We start from the raw sequence: 20,817 nt of genomic DNA on the forward strand, positions 1-20,817 counted from the left end.
GTCCCTGTTCAGGTGCTGTGGATGTTCCAGTGTTTGACAACATGGTACTGGATGAAGTTTAGTGTTGAACAAACTGTCATCATCAAAAGTAGAAGTGTTCTTGTCTTGAGACTGTCGCTGCAGGTCAAATGTGAAGAACCAGCATCTCCCATTTTGCAAAAAGTTAAATTTTTCTAACTGTTCAATTGGAAAGTATTTTCAGATTCAAGAAGTGATCAAGAGAAACAGGAAAATCCCTCTAAACACAGCAAACTCCATCCATTAATCCATTTTCTACAGTTTTTCCTGTTCAGGGTCTCAGAGGGAACTGCGGCCTGTCCCAGCAGCCTCAGTACAAGAGGAGGGGTTCACCCTGGACAGGTCGCCAGTCCATCACAGGGCCAGGTGAAAGTGCCAACCACTGTCACTGTATAGCAGAGTTACATATGGTGTACCACAGGGTTCAGTTTTAGGACCGATTCTCTTCACTCTTTACATGCTCCCATTAGGTGACATAATCCGGAAGCACTCGATCAACTTCCACTGTTATGCAGATGACACACAACTTTACTTGTCGATGGAGCCAGACGACACAAGCCAGCTTACTCATCTGCAAGACTGCCTGAAAGACATTAAATCCTGGATGTCCTCTAACTTCTTAATGCTCAATTCAGATAAAACTGAGGTAATCATTTTTGGACCGAAACACCACAGGGACACACTCTTGAATCGGATCTCTACTCTAGATGGCATCACCCTAACTCCGAGTACAACTGCAAGGAACCTTGGGGTCATTTTTGACCAGGACCTTTCCTTCAGCTCCCACATAAAGCATGTGACTAGGACCGCCTTCTTCCATCTGCGAAGTATCGCTAAGATTAGGAATATCCTTTCCCAGAGTGATGCTGAAAAACTGGTGCATGCATTTATCACTTCTCGGCTGGACTACTGCAACTCTCTCCTGTCAGGATGTCCTAAATACTCCCTAAAGAGTCTCCAGCTGGTCCAGAACGCTGCAGCGAGGGTTTTGACGGGAGTTAAGAAGAGAGAACACATCTCTCCCACTTTAGCTTCCCTCCACTGGCTTCCTGTAGGATCTAGAATCGACTTCAAAGTCCTTCTGCTGACTTATAAGGCTCTCAATGATAAAGCTCCATCCTATTTGAAAGAGCTCATTAGTCCGTACTGTCCGACCAGAGCGCTCCGCTCCCAGAATGCAGGTCTTTTAGTGATTCCCAGTATCAATAAAAACAGACTGGGAGGTAGAGCCTTTAGTTACCGGGCTCCTCTACTTTGGAACCAGCTCTCTCCATGGGTCAGAGAGGCAGACACTTTAACTACGTTTAAGTCCAGGCTTAAGACCTTCCTCTATGACAGAGCCTTCAGCTAGGACTGGTTCAGGTAGCTCTGAACCATTGATAGCTATGCTGCTACAGGCTTAGACTGCTGGGGGACACATCAGGTTACATGGAGCCCTTCCCTCCTCTCTTCTCCTCTCCCCCTCTCTCCTCCTCTCCTCCCTGCACATTTTTGGAACTGTCACTACCACTACTTGTTGCACTTTGTAGTTTGGCCTTGGTGTCTCGCAGTCTCTCTGTGTTTCCACAGATCCACCAGAGCCCCAACCGCCGCCTGCATCGCCCCCCCCCCCCCCTCTTATTCCCTACTGTTACACTGGCCTGCGCTCCCCTTCCATGAACCAGTCTGCCATCCAGTCCCCCATCAAGCTGGCTTGCTCTCCCTGCCTCCCCTACCAGAAGCTTCCTTCTTCAGCTGTTATTAACATTTCCGTGTTTCCCACATTTTGTATTGTAAACTGTTTTCTTGTCTGTAACAACATCTACTGCACGTCTGTCCGTCCTGGGTGAGGGATCCCTCCTCTGTTGCTCACCCTGAGGTTTCTCAGATTTTTCCCTGTTAAAAGGGTTTTCTATGGAGTTTTTCCTCAGTCGATGTGAGGGTCTAAGGGCAGAGGATGTTGTTATGATGCCATGTGAAGCCCTTTGAGACAAACTGTTTGTGAAAATGGGCTATACAAATAAAATTGCCTTGCCTTGCACTGCACCACCGTGCCACCCCTACTAGTCGTCTACATATCAGTGTTCTCAGTATTGCACTGACATTCACATCAGTATTGTGCTTATATTTTATTTCCTGGCTCTTCAAGCCTCCTATTATGCTGAAGTTGATTGCTTCAGTGACCAGGAGACGTTATCATTGGCAGCTAGTTTACTATTATTGCTGCTGCTGTTGTTGTTGTTGGTTGTGTGTCTGTCTTCCATCCCCCTGTCCCTTTGTCTTTCTCTCTGCTTGTCTTGCACCCTCATCTTGTTCCCCATCTTTTTGTCATTCTCTCCCTCCTTTCTCTCTGTCTTTTGTCTTTTCTTCTCTATATTTGTCTTCTGCTGTCTGTCCTGTCCTGCTCTCTTTCAACAACCAACCAGTCAAAGCAGACGTCCGGTTAAAAAAAATTATCATAAAAGAACTCTTGATTTGATTTGGCTTGAGACATGAAGAAGATAGGATTTTTTTTACTCTTAATTTTAGAAGCATTTACAGATTCATGAAAAGATCATCAATCAGTGTAGTATTTCAGACAGACTTCTGGTCCGTGAGGACGAGGAATCCAGCACAGATCCACAGAACTCCAACTGCCATCTTTGATGATTCCTTTACAGTCTGTAGGGTGGAGAGATCCTACTGAGTCTGGCTTTGAATGTTTGTCTGTGGATGTGTTAACCCTGTCATGGACTGGTGACCTGTCCAGGGTGAACACGGCCTGTCGCCCAAAAGCTGCTTGGATAGGCTCCACCCCCTCCATGACCCTGAACAGGATAAGCAGAAGAAAATGGATAGAAGTCATGACACATTGAACAGTTCTCCAGGACCATTTTCGATGAATGTCTGAATCACACAAGCCTTTTTTGTTTGTCTTCTTCCCAGTTGCCTCAACATTGTGTGAGCCAATAATTCCACATCTGTACCAGACACACCTCTTGTTGGTGGGTTTATGGATCTTTCTGTTCTAACAGTGTCTTTTATCTTGCTTTTATCTTTTATCTTTTGGATCTTTTCTTTATATCTGCATTCTGTGGTGCACGGTGGCTCTGGAAGAGCGCTCTATCTAACTATTTTAACTGTACCCCCCCCCTACAACGAAAATAAAAGATTCTGATTCTGATTCTGACACACACACACACACACACACACACACACACACACACACACACACACACACACACACGCACACACACGTGTATAAACATGATGTTCCGAATGTTTCACTGTCTGTGGTTGTCCATCTTTCCTTGCCTCTTCACTGTCATTGTCAGAACTCTGAGCAATCTTCCTCTCTAGGTGATGTCTCTGAGTGATGATGATTGCTGTCTGTTCAACCAGCTTCATTTGTTGATATCTGAGAAGGACTGAAGACAGCAAAGTGTGCTGATTGGCAAACAACCCCACAAAGGTCAAAGGTCACTGCTCTGAGGCAGACCAGTTTACTATCACCAGGGGTGCACATAAGCAGTCCGCATGCGCGAATGGTTAAGGAACCTGGACAAATGCGCTCGGCTTCAAAGGCTTTTATACGCTTTTGCGTACCGACTGCTACCGACCGCGGGCAAAAGCACTTCTCAAAATGTCAAAGAGACAGGCCCCGCTAAATAATTATTTTCGTGTTTCGTACGCAAAAGCGTATAAAAGCCTTTGAAGCCGAGCGCATTTGTCCAGGTTCCTTACGCATGCGTGCATGCGGACCGCTTATGTGCTCCCCTGACTATAACAGTGGTGACACCATCCACTGCTGGCGCTCTCTTCAGTCCTTCTTGTTTCTGCCCTTTGTGCTTGAGCTCCTAGAGCAGCTGGTCCGGCTCTCCCCCTTTTCTATTCCACTAATTTTTTTTTTTATTTTCTATTTTTGTAATTCATCATCAATCTCAGCTCACGGTCGCTACACTCTTGACCTCCTGTGAGCCTTGAATCTCCATCCTGACCAGCAAAGAGAAGCCACCTTTGTGTTGGAGAAGAGCAGCTTAGTCGAGGAAGCCAGCAGCCTGAGACCAGAGGGTAGCGAATCAACGCGCTTCCCTTCTTCATCGAGCGAATGTCAGCGGGAGCCACGGTCGACGAGGTGGAGGCTTTGGAAGCCGTCCTCCCTCCAGTTCATTGGAGAGGCATCGTACATCGATGGGAGAATACAGCTGAGAACGTCAGCCGGTTACATTGGTTTTCACCTATTCAGGCCTGGACTCCTGTCTCACTGCCAAACTCCGCCTGACTCCGTAGAGCTGGTCAGCCTCCACTCAGTCCTCTTCATTTGTTTGGAGGTCACTATCGTTCATCCTACACACCTTTCCACCTGCCTCTTTGCCGTCTACTTGAAGCTCAGATAAATGGAGGCTAATTCATCCCTGCTACTCAATAAGTGCTTTAATTACTCTGCTGGAATTATCACTCTGTCTTAAGTGTTTTCTTAATTGTATTAAATCCTCTTTAATTTCCAAGAAGTGTTCCAACTCATTCATGCATGCAAGCCACTGATCCACAAGGACTCATTGATGAGCTTAAACCTGAGACTGATCGTTTCTCATTGGACGAGACAAAAATGCAACGAGTGGAGCCCCGAGTAACAACTGGATAAAACATTCTAAAGATACGCCGTCATCACCAGTTTATCAAGTCATGACACTCTTTTTATATCATCTTTTTATATCATCCAACATCCTCAGGGACTATCATTGAAGAAGCTCTATTTAATATAAGATGCATAAAATCACACCACATTAAGCAGGCTAATGAAAAATAAATCAAATGTAAAAATGCTTTATTTTAAGATCTAGAATATCTTGTGAATATCTGGAGCTTAATTCAAGCAGCAGACCTCCTCTGGTGATGGAATTTATATTTGACATGTTTACCATTAAATGAGACACATTTGCAGTCCATTGAAATCTACTTGTGTTCATGGTGAGTTGATTTCTAAAGATGAGCTGACAGAATCTACGTTTAGGGAGGAACCACCATATCCAGGGGTCTGGACCTTTTTGTAGTCAGAGCCATGAAAGTAGCAGACTAAGCTAGCAGACATTAGCATTGAGAAGAAACTGATACCTGGAGCCTACTTTTGGGTCTGGTCAAGTGATAACAAAATAGTGTGACATTGTTGTCAGACTGACGCCTTCTCCACACTGACCAAACACCGCCTTATGGCATTATGGGAAATTTCTGCTTGGCTTGTGTCCATCAATACACACAAAGAAATTTCTCCAGAGTCAGTATGGATAGTGGATACAATTGAGTACATAGTGGTTTTTCATTCTGAGTCAGGTGCAGCTTCAGACACAGCCTGTGTTCATGTTGTTTATTCATTGATTCTCCTTACAATTCACAATCACAGCTGCAGAAAGTGAGAGGACAAGCAGTGATGTTGAAGATGAACGCCCAACGTGGGGCTTGAACCCATGACCCTGAGATTAAGAGTCTCATGCTCTACCGACTGAGCTAGTCAGGCTACATCTGAGTAGCTTCAATAGCATGAACTGATCAGAGTGAGAGACGTTTGCTGCACACAAGCAATTAATCAGACTCACAGTCACGAGCAATCACATGATTAATGAATGACAACAAACACACCTTCATCTTTGACAAAACAGTAAAATAAAAGGTGAATCACAGATGAGACACCAGTGGTAAAAACACTAAAGTGCTGTCAAGGAGAAACAGGATACGACCAAACACACACACAAGTTACAGAGAGAGAACTCTCCCAGAAGGAACCACTCAAAGGAGAACCATAGACATCATCAGGCTGTATGACCTCATCAATATGAGACAGGTGGATAGGAAACAAGCTCAGAGATGTCAGAAACATGACATCCAAGTGGTGAGAAAGCTTCAACTGGTGAGGTTCCAGAACCAAGAGCGAGGTGGAGCCTGCATCACCTACTGGGAGCTTTTTGTCAAAGGTTCAACTTTGATTTGAATGCTTTTCGAGAGACAACGTGCAGGGAGGGAATTTGGTGATGAAGAACAAGTTCCTCTCAGCTTTAAATGGAGTTTTCCAGGAGTCAAAGAGACACTCCTCTGATCCGTTGTCAGATGTGTTCTCATTGCACCACAGCCCTACAGGTTGAGGGTTCTGATCCTAGTCAGACACATTCACTATCATGCTGCTGAGCCTGAAGGGAGGATGAATAAAGGAGTGTCTGAGAGAGCTTCAACAGACAAACTGTCCAGTTTAACAACAAATACTAGTCAGTATTCATGTTGCTGCCGTGACCCGGATTTAAACCAGGGTTGCTGCAGCCACAACACAGAGTACTGACCACTATAGGATCACGGCCTCCTGGAGGCTGAGGTTTGAGCTTCTATGTCTTTGTCTCATTGAGAGATCAAAGACAATTTGTGTCTACAAAGAAATCATTGAGAAATCAAGGAGAGATCAAAGAAAGAATTCTAAGATCAAACACAAAACTCAAGATTCAAAGATTAAAGATTCAAAGTGTTTGTTGTCATATGTACAGTATAGAAACATATATTCCTTATGCTAGGAATATAAAAAGAAATTACTTTTTTTGGATAAATTTCCAATAAACAATGACAGTAGAGAAGTGAGGAAACAGTGCAATTAAACAGTACTGTGCCAAATATTTGAGTATTGCAAAAACAAAAATTGTTCACGTGTAGGCCGAGTTCAAGTAGGGTCCTGAGGTAGTTTTGTTAGGAGTTTAGGAGTCTGATTGCAGAGGGAAAGAAAGACTTCTTTCGTCTTGTGGTTCTGCATTTCTCACTTCTGTCCCTCCGGCCTGAGGGTAGAAGTGTGAACAGACGTGTTGGGGTGGGTGGGGTCCTTCAAGATGGAGGCAGCTCTGCTGTGGACTGTGGTGGTCGATGCTCTGCAGGGGGGGCAGTGGAGTCCTGGTGGTCTCCTCAGCAGTCTCCACCACTCTCTGCAGGCGTTTGCGGTCCATAGCAGCAGCACTGCCGTACCACGCTGTGATGCAGCTGCTCAGATGCTCTCAGTGATGCAGCTGTAGAAGTTGCTGAGGATCTTAGGCGACATGTCAAATTTCCTCAGCCTCCAAAGGAAGTACAGCCACTGTTGTGCCTTCTTCACCAGCTGTGTGGAGTTAAGTGTCCAGGTGAGGTCCTGGCTGATGTGGACACCCAGGTATTTGAAGCTGCACACCCTCTCCACTTCAAGCTCCTGGATGAACAGTGGCTGCTGAGGTCTCCTCTCCTTCCTCATGTCCACAATCATCTCCTTAGTCTTGACTTGTCAGAGCAGGAAATAAACCACTGAAACTGATAGGGAAGCACCAGACAGGCTTGTGTGAGGGATGTCAGGAAGAGGAGCAGGTGGAGCAGGGATATCTGAGGTGGCAGTAGGGGACACAGGTGAGGGATGAGGAGTTTAATGATAGACATGATGGTCGAATATTGTAGTAGATCTGGTTAGGATCGGAAGAAGACTGGAAGTGACTGTTTGGTCCACACTCTGGAACAGAAGGTGGCGGGAATGGGCAAATAAGCTGGATGCCAACCGAAGAAGAAGAAGAAGGAGAGGAAGATGAAGAAACATAAGAAAGCGGGACATTTTCAAAAAAGGAAAGAAGGAGAAGTCCGTGAACCCCCGATCTCGGTCTGTGTTTCCTGAAGGCTGAGTGGCGCCAGTAGAGCCGCAACATGTGCGCCACGCAGCTTCTGCGGGTGTCTGTCCAGGAGCGGATCCTCGCCGCCGCTGAAGACTTCATGCTGCAGCTGGGAGAAGGAGACTCAGCGGCTGGAGTCCCGGTGCTGAGAGCGCTGCTCACCGAGCGGCTGGCGGCGGCCGCGGAGCAGATCGTGGCTCTGCTGGAGGAAACCGTGGCGGAGTACGAGCGGGAGAACCGCCGGCAGAGGTTGCTGCTCGATGCCGTGCTGAAGCCCCGAGTCAGGCTCTACAGAGCAGGTGAGTCCCCGCCAGGGACCTGCTGGGCCCCGAATTCAGCCCAGGAAGTGGAGCTGCAGCAGGGCCGGTTCTAGACAGGCATATGTAAGGGGGCAGACAGAAATGGGAAGGGGGCACATGGTGGTGATGGAGGTTGGAAAGAGTGTGGTGGGGTGGAGGGGTGGGGGTGTTAGGTGGTTCTCTGGATAACTGATTTTGTCATGTAACTGGATTGCTCTTTATCAGACCTTTACCCTAAGACCGGTCCAACTTGGTCCCACTTGTCCCACATGAAGGTTAAAGCCCAGTTCACAAGATTTTAGGCGTCGGCGACTTTCCTCCCCCAAATCAAGGTGAGGCACTAACCACCGCCGCGACAAAAGTAATGAGGTGTGAACAGCTCAAAGACAGTGGACTGGGAGGTCGCATGCGACATCTGCGAAAAAACTGGACATTCTAGCACTGCTAGATATCAGGACTAATCACAGTGACGTAAACGGAGCTGCAGACACTGGAGGTACGTGAACCCAGATGAAAAGAGCTCTGGCAGTGGGGGAGTCACGCATAGAAAACAACAACAACAAAAATGACGAGAGGCATGGATTCTATGGGGTTTGTGATATCCTTGGACACAGGAAAAAGAAAACTAAAAAAAAAAATTCTTCCTCAGATCACACCAACTAAATCTTGACATCTACCTTCACTGGATGGCCTGTATCAAACATATTCAAACCCAACAATAACACTTGTCACTATTGCCAATATCAACAAAACAAAAAGGGTAGGCCAAGTTATTCGAGAAAAATTCCTTCACCAAGACTTGAAAAACAAAACTGATAAATAGAAAATAGATAAAATAAAGAATAAAATAAAACATCCATCCAGATCTTGACAACCAACAACATAAAATTTATCTTCATTGGATGGTCTAATTCGTAGATTAATTTGCAAAATAAAGTAATAAAATAAGACCTCTCAATAAAGCCAATATCAACAAAACTAAAAAGGGTGGGCATTGTATTAAATCTCTTTTTCTGTCTTTTCGTCTCATTTTAAGCTTGTTTGTTTTGCAAGCACCTGAACAGCTCCACTCTCCTTTCTCATCAATCCATTCTACAACAACAGTCTCCTGTTTCCCTTTGCAGAACTCTATCAAATCCTCCATATCCAAGTCATTTGTGATGGACTTCTCATGGACCAACATCACCTGTTCCTCTTTCTTTTATGGAACATGGTGCGATTGTAGGGGGTTAGGAGCCGTGACAAAGTAGAGAAGGAACTCTCCCAAGATGCTGAAGACGCATCAGTGACAGGGCACGGACTCAGGAGGGAAAGAGTGAGAAGAGGTGTAACCTCTCATCTCATTGGTGCCTTTTCCAGTGGATTTTTCAGTTACTGTAGTAACTCTTGTTCATACTCAGTTTGTGGGGAATCTGTTATTTTCTTAAGGGAGAGAGAGAAAGAGAATCTTCATATTCTGAGTGCAACTGAACGCAGCAGAAGTCAGTGTTGGTGCTGAAACCTGACAGGCTCCATCTTGGGTCGTTTGCATCCAAACAGTGATTGGAAGTTGACGGAGGGTAGTGGAGCTGGGAGGGGTGTGTGTGTGTGTGTGTGTGTGTGCGCGCTGTGCAGCCTAAGAAGATACACACACACACACACACACACACACACACACACACACACAGCTGAGTGACAGAGAGATGAGAGGAAGCTGATACTGGATCACTCACATTTTTCAGCTACTTTAGATAATTTTGTCAACTCTTAAAGTAGTAATTTTGTGCACACACTTCAGCAGTGTCTCTGTCTCCAGGACCACAGCTGTACTAGTTTGTTTTCTTATGTGTGTGTCTTTAAAAAAACTTTCAAAAATTAACATAATAATAATGTAAATAAAGTAAATGTGTACATCAAAATGGATGTTTTGGCAGCTAACTTGAAATTAACAATTACAGAAAAACAAAATATATTAATGATGTTAATTGGTTCATGAATGTAATCTACAAAAAAGCTTTCCTTCACAAGAAAATAAACAGATAAATTAAAAGCAACCTAAAACTATTGGCTTCTTCCCTGTTACACTCCTGATTTAATATAAAGCCTCCAAAGAAATGCATACAACATTATAATTAACACTTCAACATTAAAACACAGTCAGCACACACACACACACACACACACACACACACACACACACACACACACACATTTCAGCAGTCTCTCTCTCCTGCAGCAAGTCACATGATATCCAAATGAGTCACGTCAGAATTAACCAATGTTACAGTCGCTTTAGAGAACAAAATACAAAGGCAAAACTCATGCAGACACAAATGAAGCCTTATTTTTTCATTTAAATGCAGTTTCAGTCCAGATCAATGAGTCTTGAGCTGCTAGCTTGTCAGCTAAACACAGAGCATCACAACACTTAGCAGGACCAGAGCAGGAGTCGTTTTGCCGGCTTGAACTGATGTCACTATTGCAGCTCTTTGAGAGCACAAGGAACTCTTTTGCTCAAGACAGAATTTGCTTCAGAAATCGAGGCCAGGACAGGAAGTGACTCATTGCAGCTCAAAAGAGCAAAAAGTAAAGACTGAAAGAGAATCAGAGATCATCAAGAATGTGATGTTATGTCCTTCTGAATCTCAAACAGAAGTCAGTGAGGATGAGCATCCGTTTCAGTGCTCCACATGTAGTACAAGTTTTAGAAACAGAGGGAGTTTGGATGAACACATGAGAAAACACACTGGGGAGAACATGTTCCCATGCTCCGTTTGTGGCAGGAGATTCTCAAAGGGATATTTGACCACACACATGAGAATACACACTGGAGAGAAACCATTCCCCTGCTCAGTTTGTGACACAAGATTCTCAGAAAAGAGATATCTGAAAAGACACATGAGAACACATACGAGAGAGAAACCATTCCCCTGGTCAGTTTGTGGCACAAGATTCTCAGAAAAGAGATATCTGAAAAACCACATGAGAACACACACTGGGGAGAAACCATTCCCCTGCTCCATTTGTGGCAAAACATTCTCAGTTAAGGGACATCTGAAAACACACATGAGCATGCACACTGGGGAGAAACCAGTCACCTGCCCTGTTTGTGGCAAAAGATTCTCACAAAAGGGACAAATAACAAGGCACATGAGAACGCACACTGTGGAGAAACCATTAACCTGCTCAGTTTGTGGCAAAAGATGGTCAGAAAAGGGAAATCTAGAAAAGCACATGAGAACGCACACCGGAGAGAAACCATTTCCCTGCTCAGTTTGTGGTAAAAGATTCTCAGTAAAGGGAAACTGGAAAAGACACATAAGAACACACACTGGGGAGAAAACATTTGTCAAAATGTGGCACTGAAGCTGTGACAAAAGAGTGGGAGACGCAGGTTGAAAGCCAATTAATGAATGTATTTAACAAAAAAAAAAAAAAACACACAACGATGAACCAAAAATGGGCCCAGGTGCTTCCAACTAGGAGGAATGAACAGCTCCCCACCCTCTAGATACCTGCTGCAACACCAGAAACATCATGAAAGACATGAGGTTCCACGTGACTTCAGTTCAACCTGTGTTGGGAGCTAACTTGCTGTATGGGCTGAAACCAGGTTACTTTTGGATGCTGCAAAAATACATCCCTGCAATCATTCAAATAATTATCATACAAGAACATACATCAGGTTTGTATTTTCAAAAGCAGGCAGAAAGATTTTAAACACAACTCTGGATTTTACTGGAGGCCAGTGCAGCGAAGCTAAGACTTGGGTGGTGTGGTCTCTCCTCCTAGTTTCTGTCAATACACGTGCAGGTGCATTCTGGACCAGCTGCAGTCTTCAACCACTTGTTGGTGCAGCCTGATAATAAAGAGTTACAATAGTCCAGCCTAGAAGTAACAAATGCATGGACTATTTTTTGAGCAACATCTTGAGACAGAATGTTTGTAATTTCAGATATTTTGTTGATTTAAAAAGGCGGTCCTTGAAATTTGTTTCATGTGGGAACTGAAGGACAAATCCTGACCAAATAGAACTCCCTAGGTTCTTCACTGTGCTGCTGGAGGCCATAGTGATGCCATCCAGAGCAGTGATATCACTCAGTCATGTGCCTTGAAGGGTTTGGGGCCAAGCACAGGAACTTCTGTCTTATCAGAGTTGAACTGTAAAAAGCTATAAGTCATCCGGGCCTTTATGTCTGGAATGCATGCTTGCAGTTTAGATAAATGTTGGCCTTCATCCGGCTTTGTTGATGAATGAATTGAATATCATCTGAGTAACAATGGAAATTTACGGAGTGTTTTTGAATAAAATGACCAAAAGGAAGCGTTGAAGTGTTCAAGTCCCTGTAGCAGGATTTGATGGTCAATTGTGTCAAAGGCAGCACTGAGGTCTCACAGGATGAGTACAGACTGAAAGCCATGATCTGATGAAATTCAAGGTGTCAGTAATTTCTACCAGTGCTGTCTCTGTGCTGGGCTCTAAAACCAGACTGAAACCCTCAAGTAAACTCTTGTTATGGAGGAAGTCACACAGCTGATGAGCAACTGCTTCCTCCAGGATTTTAGAGAGAAAGGAGAGGTTAGATATCAGTCTGTAATTGGCTACAACCTCAGGGTCTAGAGGAGGCTTCTTCAGCAGCGCTTTAATGACAGCTACCTTCAAGGACTGTGGTTCATATCCTGTTCCTAAAGACAGATTCATCAGATTTAATAAAGAGGTGCTCACTGAGGGAAAGACTTCCTTAAGCAGCCTAGTAGGAAACAATCGAAGAGACAGGATGAAGGTTTTGATGAAGTAATCACTGACTTAAGTTCTGAACTGTTAATTTGATAAAAGTGGTCTCAATAAATATCTGGTTTAACAGCAGTTTCTATGTTTACTGAGTTTACAGGTCAATCAGAATCTATTGAGGGCAGCAGCTGATTAGTTTTATACTAATAGTTCACATTTTGTCATCAAAGAAACTGCTAAAGTCGTCTCTACTGAGAGCTGAAGGAATCCAGGGTCTACAGAGTCAGGACTCTGTCAGTTTAGCTCAGTACTGAAAAGAAACCTGGACTGTTTTTATTTTCCTCTGTTAGTGATGAATAATAGGCAGCTCTGTCTTCACTGAGGGCCTTCTTGTATATTTGAAGACGATTCTGCCTCTTGCTTTAGTTGCCTGGTGTTGGAGTGACACCACACAGCTGTTCTCTGGTGTTTAATTATCTTCTTTTAAAGAAGCAATGGAGTCTGGAGTTGCTGGGAGTGAACCTGCAGTTTTACCTACGATGAGGTCAACCTCCAAATGACTCCACTCAGAATCAGGGATCTCTGTAGTAATGAGACATGGCATTGAGTTTAATACTGATGGAATTACTTCCTTAAGACGTGGTCAGACCCACCCTGAGAGTTTGGTGAGAACCCTTGAAGCCTGGGACTTCAGGTCAAACGCTGAGACCATGGCGTGATGGAGAGTTTGATGATTCATCACAACAATCAATCTGATAACTCCTCCCTGCCTGGTCGATCTGAGTCAAACTTCACGTGTTTGATCAACTTCCTGCCCTGGTGACATCACTACTACAGGTGAAGAGTTAGCAACTGCTCTGTTTGATGAAGCTGCGTTCAGGGAATGAGGAAGTTTCCCTTTGTGTCACAGCTTCTCTACTTTGATCCTCTGATCAGTTCACCAAGAAGAGTCTGGAGTCAGGGGCTTGATGAGTAGAGCTGTTCTACCAGGAGGAGGCTGCTCTGATGGAGTCCTGCCATTGAAACAAGACCTTCATACATTTATGGATCCATCACAAATATGAGTCTTCCCAGTCTTTCAGGTGGTAGAATTCAGTCAGCACCAATAACAGGAGAGTCAGAGTTTAGACATCAAAGACAGACATTAAAGTCTCTCTAATAAAACAAAAATACAGAGCAATATATTAAATGTTGAATAACCATAAATGGAAACCCAGTTTTATATTGGGGTGGCACGGTAGTGCAGTGGTTAACACTGTCACCTCACAGCAAGAAGGCTCCACCCCCCCACCCCCCCCACCCCATGTCCCTTAACAGGAGGCAGTAGAAAATGGATGGATGCAGTTTTGCTCCTTGTCGTTTTCGTTGGTCTGCTGCTGATTTTCTTTCCGACCAAAGCTCTGTGCTCTCTGCTGAATAATCCAACATGTTATTAGTTTTCAAATGGAATTAAGAAACTTCAAACTCTTCTGAACGCACCAAAATGAAGACGTAGTTCAAGCAGCATTGCACACAGGAGGTTAGTGGGACTGGAAATGTTCACCTGGGGAGTCTGGACACATTTGAACCACCACATTTGGGCCTGGGAGGCCAATTTAGATTCAAAACTACCTGAAGCTCAAGGACACAGGCTCACATATTGAAGTATTCTCAGTCTTCACACTTCAAGTATTTTCTACTCTTACCTGAAGCTCAAGTACACAGGCTCACATATTGAAGTATTCTCAGTCTTCACACTTCAAGTATTTTCTACTCTTCACACTAAGTTACCTCTTATATGAAGTTACTTGCTGAGAGTTATGCAGGACACTTTGATGGAAATATAACCTTCTTCTCTAATTAGGACAACAATGTGGGCGTGTAGTGAATCAACACCATAACAGTAATGCAGAGCCGGCCCGCGGCATAGGCAGTATAGGCAAATGCTAAGGGCGCCATCCATCAGGGGGCGCCAGAAGGGGGATATATATATACTGTATAGCAAAGCCTATAACAATAACCTAATAGAAATGATTTTCCCTTTTCCCTAAGTCGCGCCCCCCCCCCCCCCCCACCACACACACCCCACACACGCGCCCCCAGTCCCCCCTCCTCCTCCGACTAATAACACCTTACCAACCTGCTCCATGGGGAACGGTCGTTTTTTGATACGTAATAAAAACATGTCAAAACGTCCCAAACTGTCTGGTGCCCAGGGGAGAAAAAAAAGGAGAGAAGAGGAGGAAAAACGCGATAAAGACAGAGGTAATGTAAATGTAAATGTTACAGTTAAGATGATGTCATGATATTATTTTTCTGTCGCGGAATGATGGATAATAACGTCATTAACCATCAGCATAGGATACCCAGATAGCGAGACTACATTGAAATCTCGGTCAACTATAAATCGATACAGTTGACCGGGAAATAAATATGATTGAAATTTCATCGATTTATAGTTGAGCGGGAATGCTTTCAATGACTCTTTGCCATCTTGGTAGTTAGCTTATCAATAAATAGCCAGCTAACTGTTCATCTTGACATCAGCTTATGTTATGAAAGGGTCTGAGCTGTTATGAAAAATAGTAATGTAACAACATCAACCTTACCTTCCTCAGGTAAATGTGTAAATATGAGATTTATTCAGCAGGCGTTATAATGTTAAATTTGCTTACATTCTGACGTATCGTTGGCTCACGTTTTCCCAGCTTGTAATAGTTCATCAAATTGCTGTTAATTTCCATCTCTTTTATATATTATAACTGTAAGCCTAGCTGTTTGTTAGTTCATATATTCTTAAGTGTGTTTATAGTGGTAAACTTTATATCAAAATGCATCATCAATGTTAAGAGGAAAACATATATTATACTGCAGTTTACTGATACCTTTTCTTCTGCTAATTAGCATTTTACTGACATGACAATAAAACTGATATCATTAGTAATATATAAATTACTTATATCATTTGCACCTCTGAAAAAGTGCACTGTATATTACACAGTATAGTATAGTCTACATGCATGCATTTCTTAGGATTTTCATTTATATTATTTCATTTTATTTTATTCCATGAAATGTGTTATCAGACTGCTGTTTCCTACTCCTCTTCTCTTTTCAGATGCGCTGCTGCATTTATCTTATTAACTTATTTAATGATAAATTAAAAAACTTATCTGAGATCTTCTATGATGCAAGAAGGTCTCAGTGGACTTGCAATTATTAGTATTAACCATGTGGTCTCAAATCAGTTGCCTTATGATGATGTTGTCGATGACTTTGCTGCAAGGAAGACCAGGAGAGTAAAGCTGTAGCAGGTTGTGACTGAGGAGCTTGAATAGTTTAAGCTAAGGTAGTCACAGAAAACACCAATAGAGATCTTTGTAAGATCACCTTTTTATATATAGTTTTAATAAATCCTAGTAATTTTGTTGTGCACACTGGTTTCTTTATGCACTTTTGTACACTTTCTTATTTATATTGTAGTTAAGTTAATTTAGGTCACTTGTTAAGACTGTTTTTTGGGAGTCCTAAATCTAATACTTTATGCAAGTTATTTATGTTATATTTCATATATTCAGTTAATTTTATTTTTGTATTTATTTCATACTTACTTTTTATATTGAGTATTTTGAATGTGAAATTTCTTTATTTAAATAAAAAAAAGTCTAACAAAACTATTTAGTTCCTTGTGAGTATATGTACACTAGAAGTTGAATTTACTGTGATGCAAGGGGGCGCCACCTAAAATCTTGCCTAGGGCCTCAAAATGGCAAGGGCCGGGCCTGGGTGGTTGTGAGAACTGCAGGGAGAAGCTGAGACCTGGAGAGGAAGTCCTGGACACCAGCAGACCTCTCAACACCTGCAGCATTTTTTCAGCTCCACCAAACCCAACATTCACTGCGTCCTCATCATCTGAGCATCAAAAGCAGCTCAGACCTGCTGCAGCTCAGCAGACCTCAGCCATTTTTAGGATATCTCAATGATTCTCCTTCACATGATTTTCATTCAGAAACAATAGAATTGTCAAATACCACAACAGTTTTCAGCTTGCTGGTAAACAGTATTTCAACGTCCATTCCACTGTGTAATGGCAGTGACTGATGTGTACTATATGCAGTACTAATCAAGTACAGCCCTGACTGATACTTTATCTCCAATGCTAGGAAGGATAAGAATGTTGACATGGACCAAGCAGGAATAGAATCTCAAGTCATGTCTACTTTACTGAGCAGCACTCAGTTAATTTCAGGAAACACAAGACATTTTGACCACATGTCAATGAAGTAGTCAGCAAAATAAATATGACACTAAACAGTAGTTGAGGGAGAGCAGAGCTGGAAATAAGACATTACTGGAAGGGGAATAAATCTGAAACATGCAGAACCAGAACACAGCCACAGCTTTCTGTCATTTTCTGTCTCAAATACTTGACAAGTTTCAACTTGGTCCAAAACCTGCTCACCTCTCTGGGTGTCAAGTGTGTCTGCACCGTCTGATCAAACTGCATCAATTGTATGAGTCTTATTTCCTCAAATCAACTCTGGGCAGTGTCGATTGCAAAAAGAAAAAAAGTGGAAAAATAATGGAGTCTTTGCCAGAAGTTTCTTCTGGCTCAGGCCCTAAAAAGTGCTGTCAAGTAACGTTAGAACCAAGCTCTTTTGTTCTCCTGCTGTCACTGTCAAGTGCCAGCTTAACATGTGAGAGGTAGCAGGATCCATGCATGTGTTCATGCTTACAGCAGACAAGGAGGAAACCTTGGAGGATTTCAGGGACTTTTAGCAGTGGTTCACACTTCAGGTGTGAAAGCTTCTCAGTATAAAGTTTTAAGTGAGCGAGACAGGAGTTGAACCTACAATCTTCTGACAGTAGTCAGTCATGCTATCCGTTGCACCACCAGCCCTGTGAAAACCCCTTCATGTTCATGTGTACTTCATTTTACAGGAAATCCAAACGATCTGGTGGCATTTTCAGGGGACAAAATGGTGCAGTGGTCAGCAATGTGGCCTCACAGCAAGAAGGTTCCAGATTTGAGCCCCAGCTGTGTGGAGTCTGCATGTTCTCCCTGTGTCTGTGTGGGTTCTCTCTGGTACTCCAGCTTCCTCCCACAGTCCAAAGACATCAAGAGGGGACGAGGCTGATTGATACTCTAAATTGTCCGTAGGTGTGGCTTTGAGTGTGAATGGTTGTCTGTCTCTATGTGTTGGCCCTGTGATGGACTGGTGACACATCCAGGATGAACCCCGCCTCTTGTCCGAAAGCTGCTGGGATAGGCTCCACCCCCACACACAAACCTTGACATATAATCAGTGGAGAAAAGGAAATTTATCGACACTCATGACTTCATCTGTTTTGAGAACTGAACTGGATATAAACTCTGAGAATTCAGAGTAAGGACCAGGAGGGTGGGACACAATAATAGATAGGAGGAAATGTGGAGTCTGGGTTCTTTTCTAGAATGTGATGGCAATGACAGTCCTGCCAAGTGACATCACTGACATGAATGGATGACTTCAGTCACATGACTGGATGACTTCAGTCACCTGACTGGATGACAGTGTAGATGCCATTGTAGAGGTTGGGGAAATAGTCTCTGAGAATCCAGCTTGAACCAAAGCCCTCCTTGTTCTTCAAAAACCCAAACAGCGACCATCAGTCTCCCTCCAATCCTGTACTTGGGTTCAATGTTGCTGTTCCATTTTGCAGCAGTAGGTGTCGCTGTGATACCAGGTTCAGTTCAAGATTCCCAACTCCAGCTCATGTTGGTGACCTCAGTGGCAGGGGAAAATGGCGCTTCAGTGGATCATGTGGATCAACTCATGTCTATCCTCACTGCTCCACAGGTCTGTCAAATGTTCTGTAAAATAGTTTGAGCCACAGCAGAGATGCTAGATTAGGAGTTGATGGGAGTTGTTGCAGATACCAGTGTCCAAAGTCCAGCTTGAACCCAGTTTGTGCACTTATTTGTCAAGCTAGCAGAGATTCTTTTCACTGCCAAGCTAAAGTGACTTCTGTCAACAAAGGTAAACATACAAAAGGATATTTCTACTGTCAGTTCAAGATTTTTATCAAACTCCTTTTTCATAGCTTCAACCTTCCTCTTGTGTTAGCTTTCTGTTCCCATCTCTGATGTTAACAGGTCTGTTTTGACCCACGTCTTCAATCAGCTGTAACATAAACTAAAAACAATTTTCTATCATCCAAGTTGTTTCCCATCTCTTGGTTTCCTTGTTAGGCTTCCTTATCCATGGAAATATTGATTGGAATATTTTGATGTGGGCCTCTAGACAAACAAACAACAACCAGTCAAGAAAGTCAAACCAACAGAAACCAACTACTGGTTCAAAACCAGTAAAAGACAAAAACAGAGGAAAAGTCTCTGTGTGTAAGAACATGCATGTGTATGTGTGTGTGTTTAGATGCGTGTGTGTCAAAAACTGACAACATGAGCCAACAGTGGTGGTGTCTGTCAAAGAGGTGGAGCTCTGTCCTTCACCTGCAAGATTTCAGCAGGTAGCTCAGGTCTATTTTTCTTCACTGTGCCACCATGATAAGTTTCCTCCTGAGAAGTTCTTGTCCAAGGTCATAGCTGGTAAAAGAATTGTCAGTGATACTGGGACCCTGCAGTCCAGTCGTCATATCCAGGACCACACTGGACATGGCCGTCTTTGTTTGTTTTGTTGTTGTGCAATGTGAGAGAACGTGACAGACCATTTTATACCAAAGACAGGCTGTGTGTGTGTGTGTGTGTGTGTGTGTGTGTGTAACCATGTTAAATTCTTTTAAATAAATATGTTTCAACATGCTATTATTTGTATGCTGTATGATTTCTGCAACCCAAGGCTAACTCAGGTGTACATACTGCAACCTAAAGTATGGTAATGAGGAGAATGATGAAAAATCCACAAGGTGATCAGAAAATAATAAATGTATTCAGGAAAACAAAACATCTCTGAACATGTGTGATTGAAATATGTCAGTGGGACTGGCAGAATCTGGCTTTACCACAAAGTGTCTCATCAAGAGGTCTGTCACATGCATCTGCTGGGGAGGGTCAATCTGTCCGTCCACATTCAGATCATTGATGCAACGACTCTGTTCTGATCAAACTACTCAGGATGAAACAGACCAATGTTGACATCAAGAAGCAACTCAGCAGCTGATCAACAGAGTCCTAAGCACCAGTAGAACCTGTTCATCGTCCCTGGGTGGGCTCGAACCACCTAAGGCTAAATTTCAGTGTGTGAGGTCCACATTGCACATTTGAGGGAACATGAAGGACAGATAAGAGTCTGACTGTCATGGTGAAAGCCGTACTCTGGTGCTGGGATGAGGTCATTGAGATGATCTGGGAGCAGTCCTGATGTCAAATGGACAAAATGTGTCAACATGAAATGAAATTGGAAACCTATTTGAAGCCTTATTTTGTGTTTGATGGACATTTTTTAAATCTCTAATGACTTGTTTTAACTGAACCTACTGGATCCTGTGGTGCCTGATGAGGAGACAACTTGGGTACAAAGTTGAAGAGGAGGGTTTTTGGAGGGGAGGTGATTTTTTTTTCCAGTGTTGTAAATCAAAATAACTACAACGACATGATAGAATTTTCTCAAAATGTCCTGACTAAGATGGATTCCAAACCAAATCAGCTGTCACAAGGGAAAGTCTGCATGTAAACACACACACACACACACACACACACACACACACACACACACACACACACACACACACACACGCACACACACACACCAACTGACATTCCCAGGGACTAAACCAAACCAATTCCTACTTAACCCTAAGCTCCACCTCAGTTCCAGATGAAACTGGTTGAACATGGAACCCTCCCACTTGGAACATTTCCATCACCTTCACCACCACTGGAGTATCAACAAAGATTTTGGTCAACACCAGAATGGTTGAGACAAGACAACATGCTACCAATCCTCTCTCTCTCCCTCATCATCAGCTGCTTCAGCCCTTGAAAGAAAACCTTTGACACATGGACCTAAAGTAGGAGCAGATGTTGTCTCCTCTGGAACAGCAGTTTAATGTTTTTCGCAGGACTCGAACCTGCGCGGGGAGACCCCAAAGGATTTCTAGTCCGCGACCTTAACCACTCGGCCACAACAACTACACTCCCATGAACATGAGTAGAGGATTGATATTCAACAATTTATCTTCATTGAAGCACAGTAGA

At 43.4% G+C, this 20,817-nt stretch overlaps 1 protein-coding gene and 1 non-coding gene across 2 annotated transcripts; one reads left to right on the plus strand and one right to left on the minus strand.

Annotated features, from left to right (window-relative positions):
• Window positions 1–5,418: 5,418 nt before the first annotated feature.
• trnak-cuu (transfer RNA lysine (anticodon CUU)) lies at window positions 5,419–5,491 on the minus strand. The gene has a single exon. It is a non-coding gene; the product is annotated as a tRNA-Lys (tRNA).
• Window positions 5,492–10,642: 5,151 nt separating this feature from the next.
• On the plus strand, window positions 10,643–11,275 carry LOC147267048 (uncharacterized). Its single transcript, XM_086202352.1, has one exon. It carries the CDS (start codon window positions 10,643–10,645, stop codon window positions 11,273–11,275), a length of 633 nt encoding a protein of 210 aa, XP_086058478.1.
• Window positions 11,276–20,817: the final 9,542 nt, after the last annotated feature.

Source organism: Aulostomus chinensis, chromosome 4 (assembly GCF_037954235.1).
Source record: "Aulostomus chinensis isolate RoL2024-O1b breed Wild chromosome 4, RoL_Achi_v1.0, whole genome shotgun sequence".
NCBI lineage: Eukaryota > Metazoa > Chordata > Actinopteri > Syngnathiformes > Aulostomidae > Aulostomus > Aulostomus chinensis.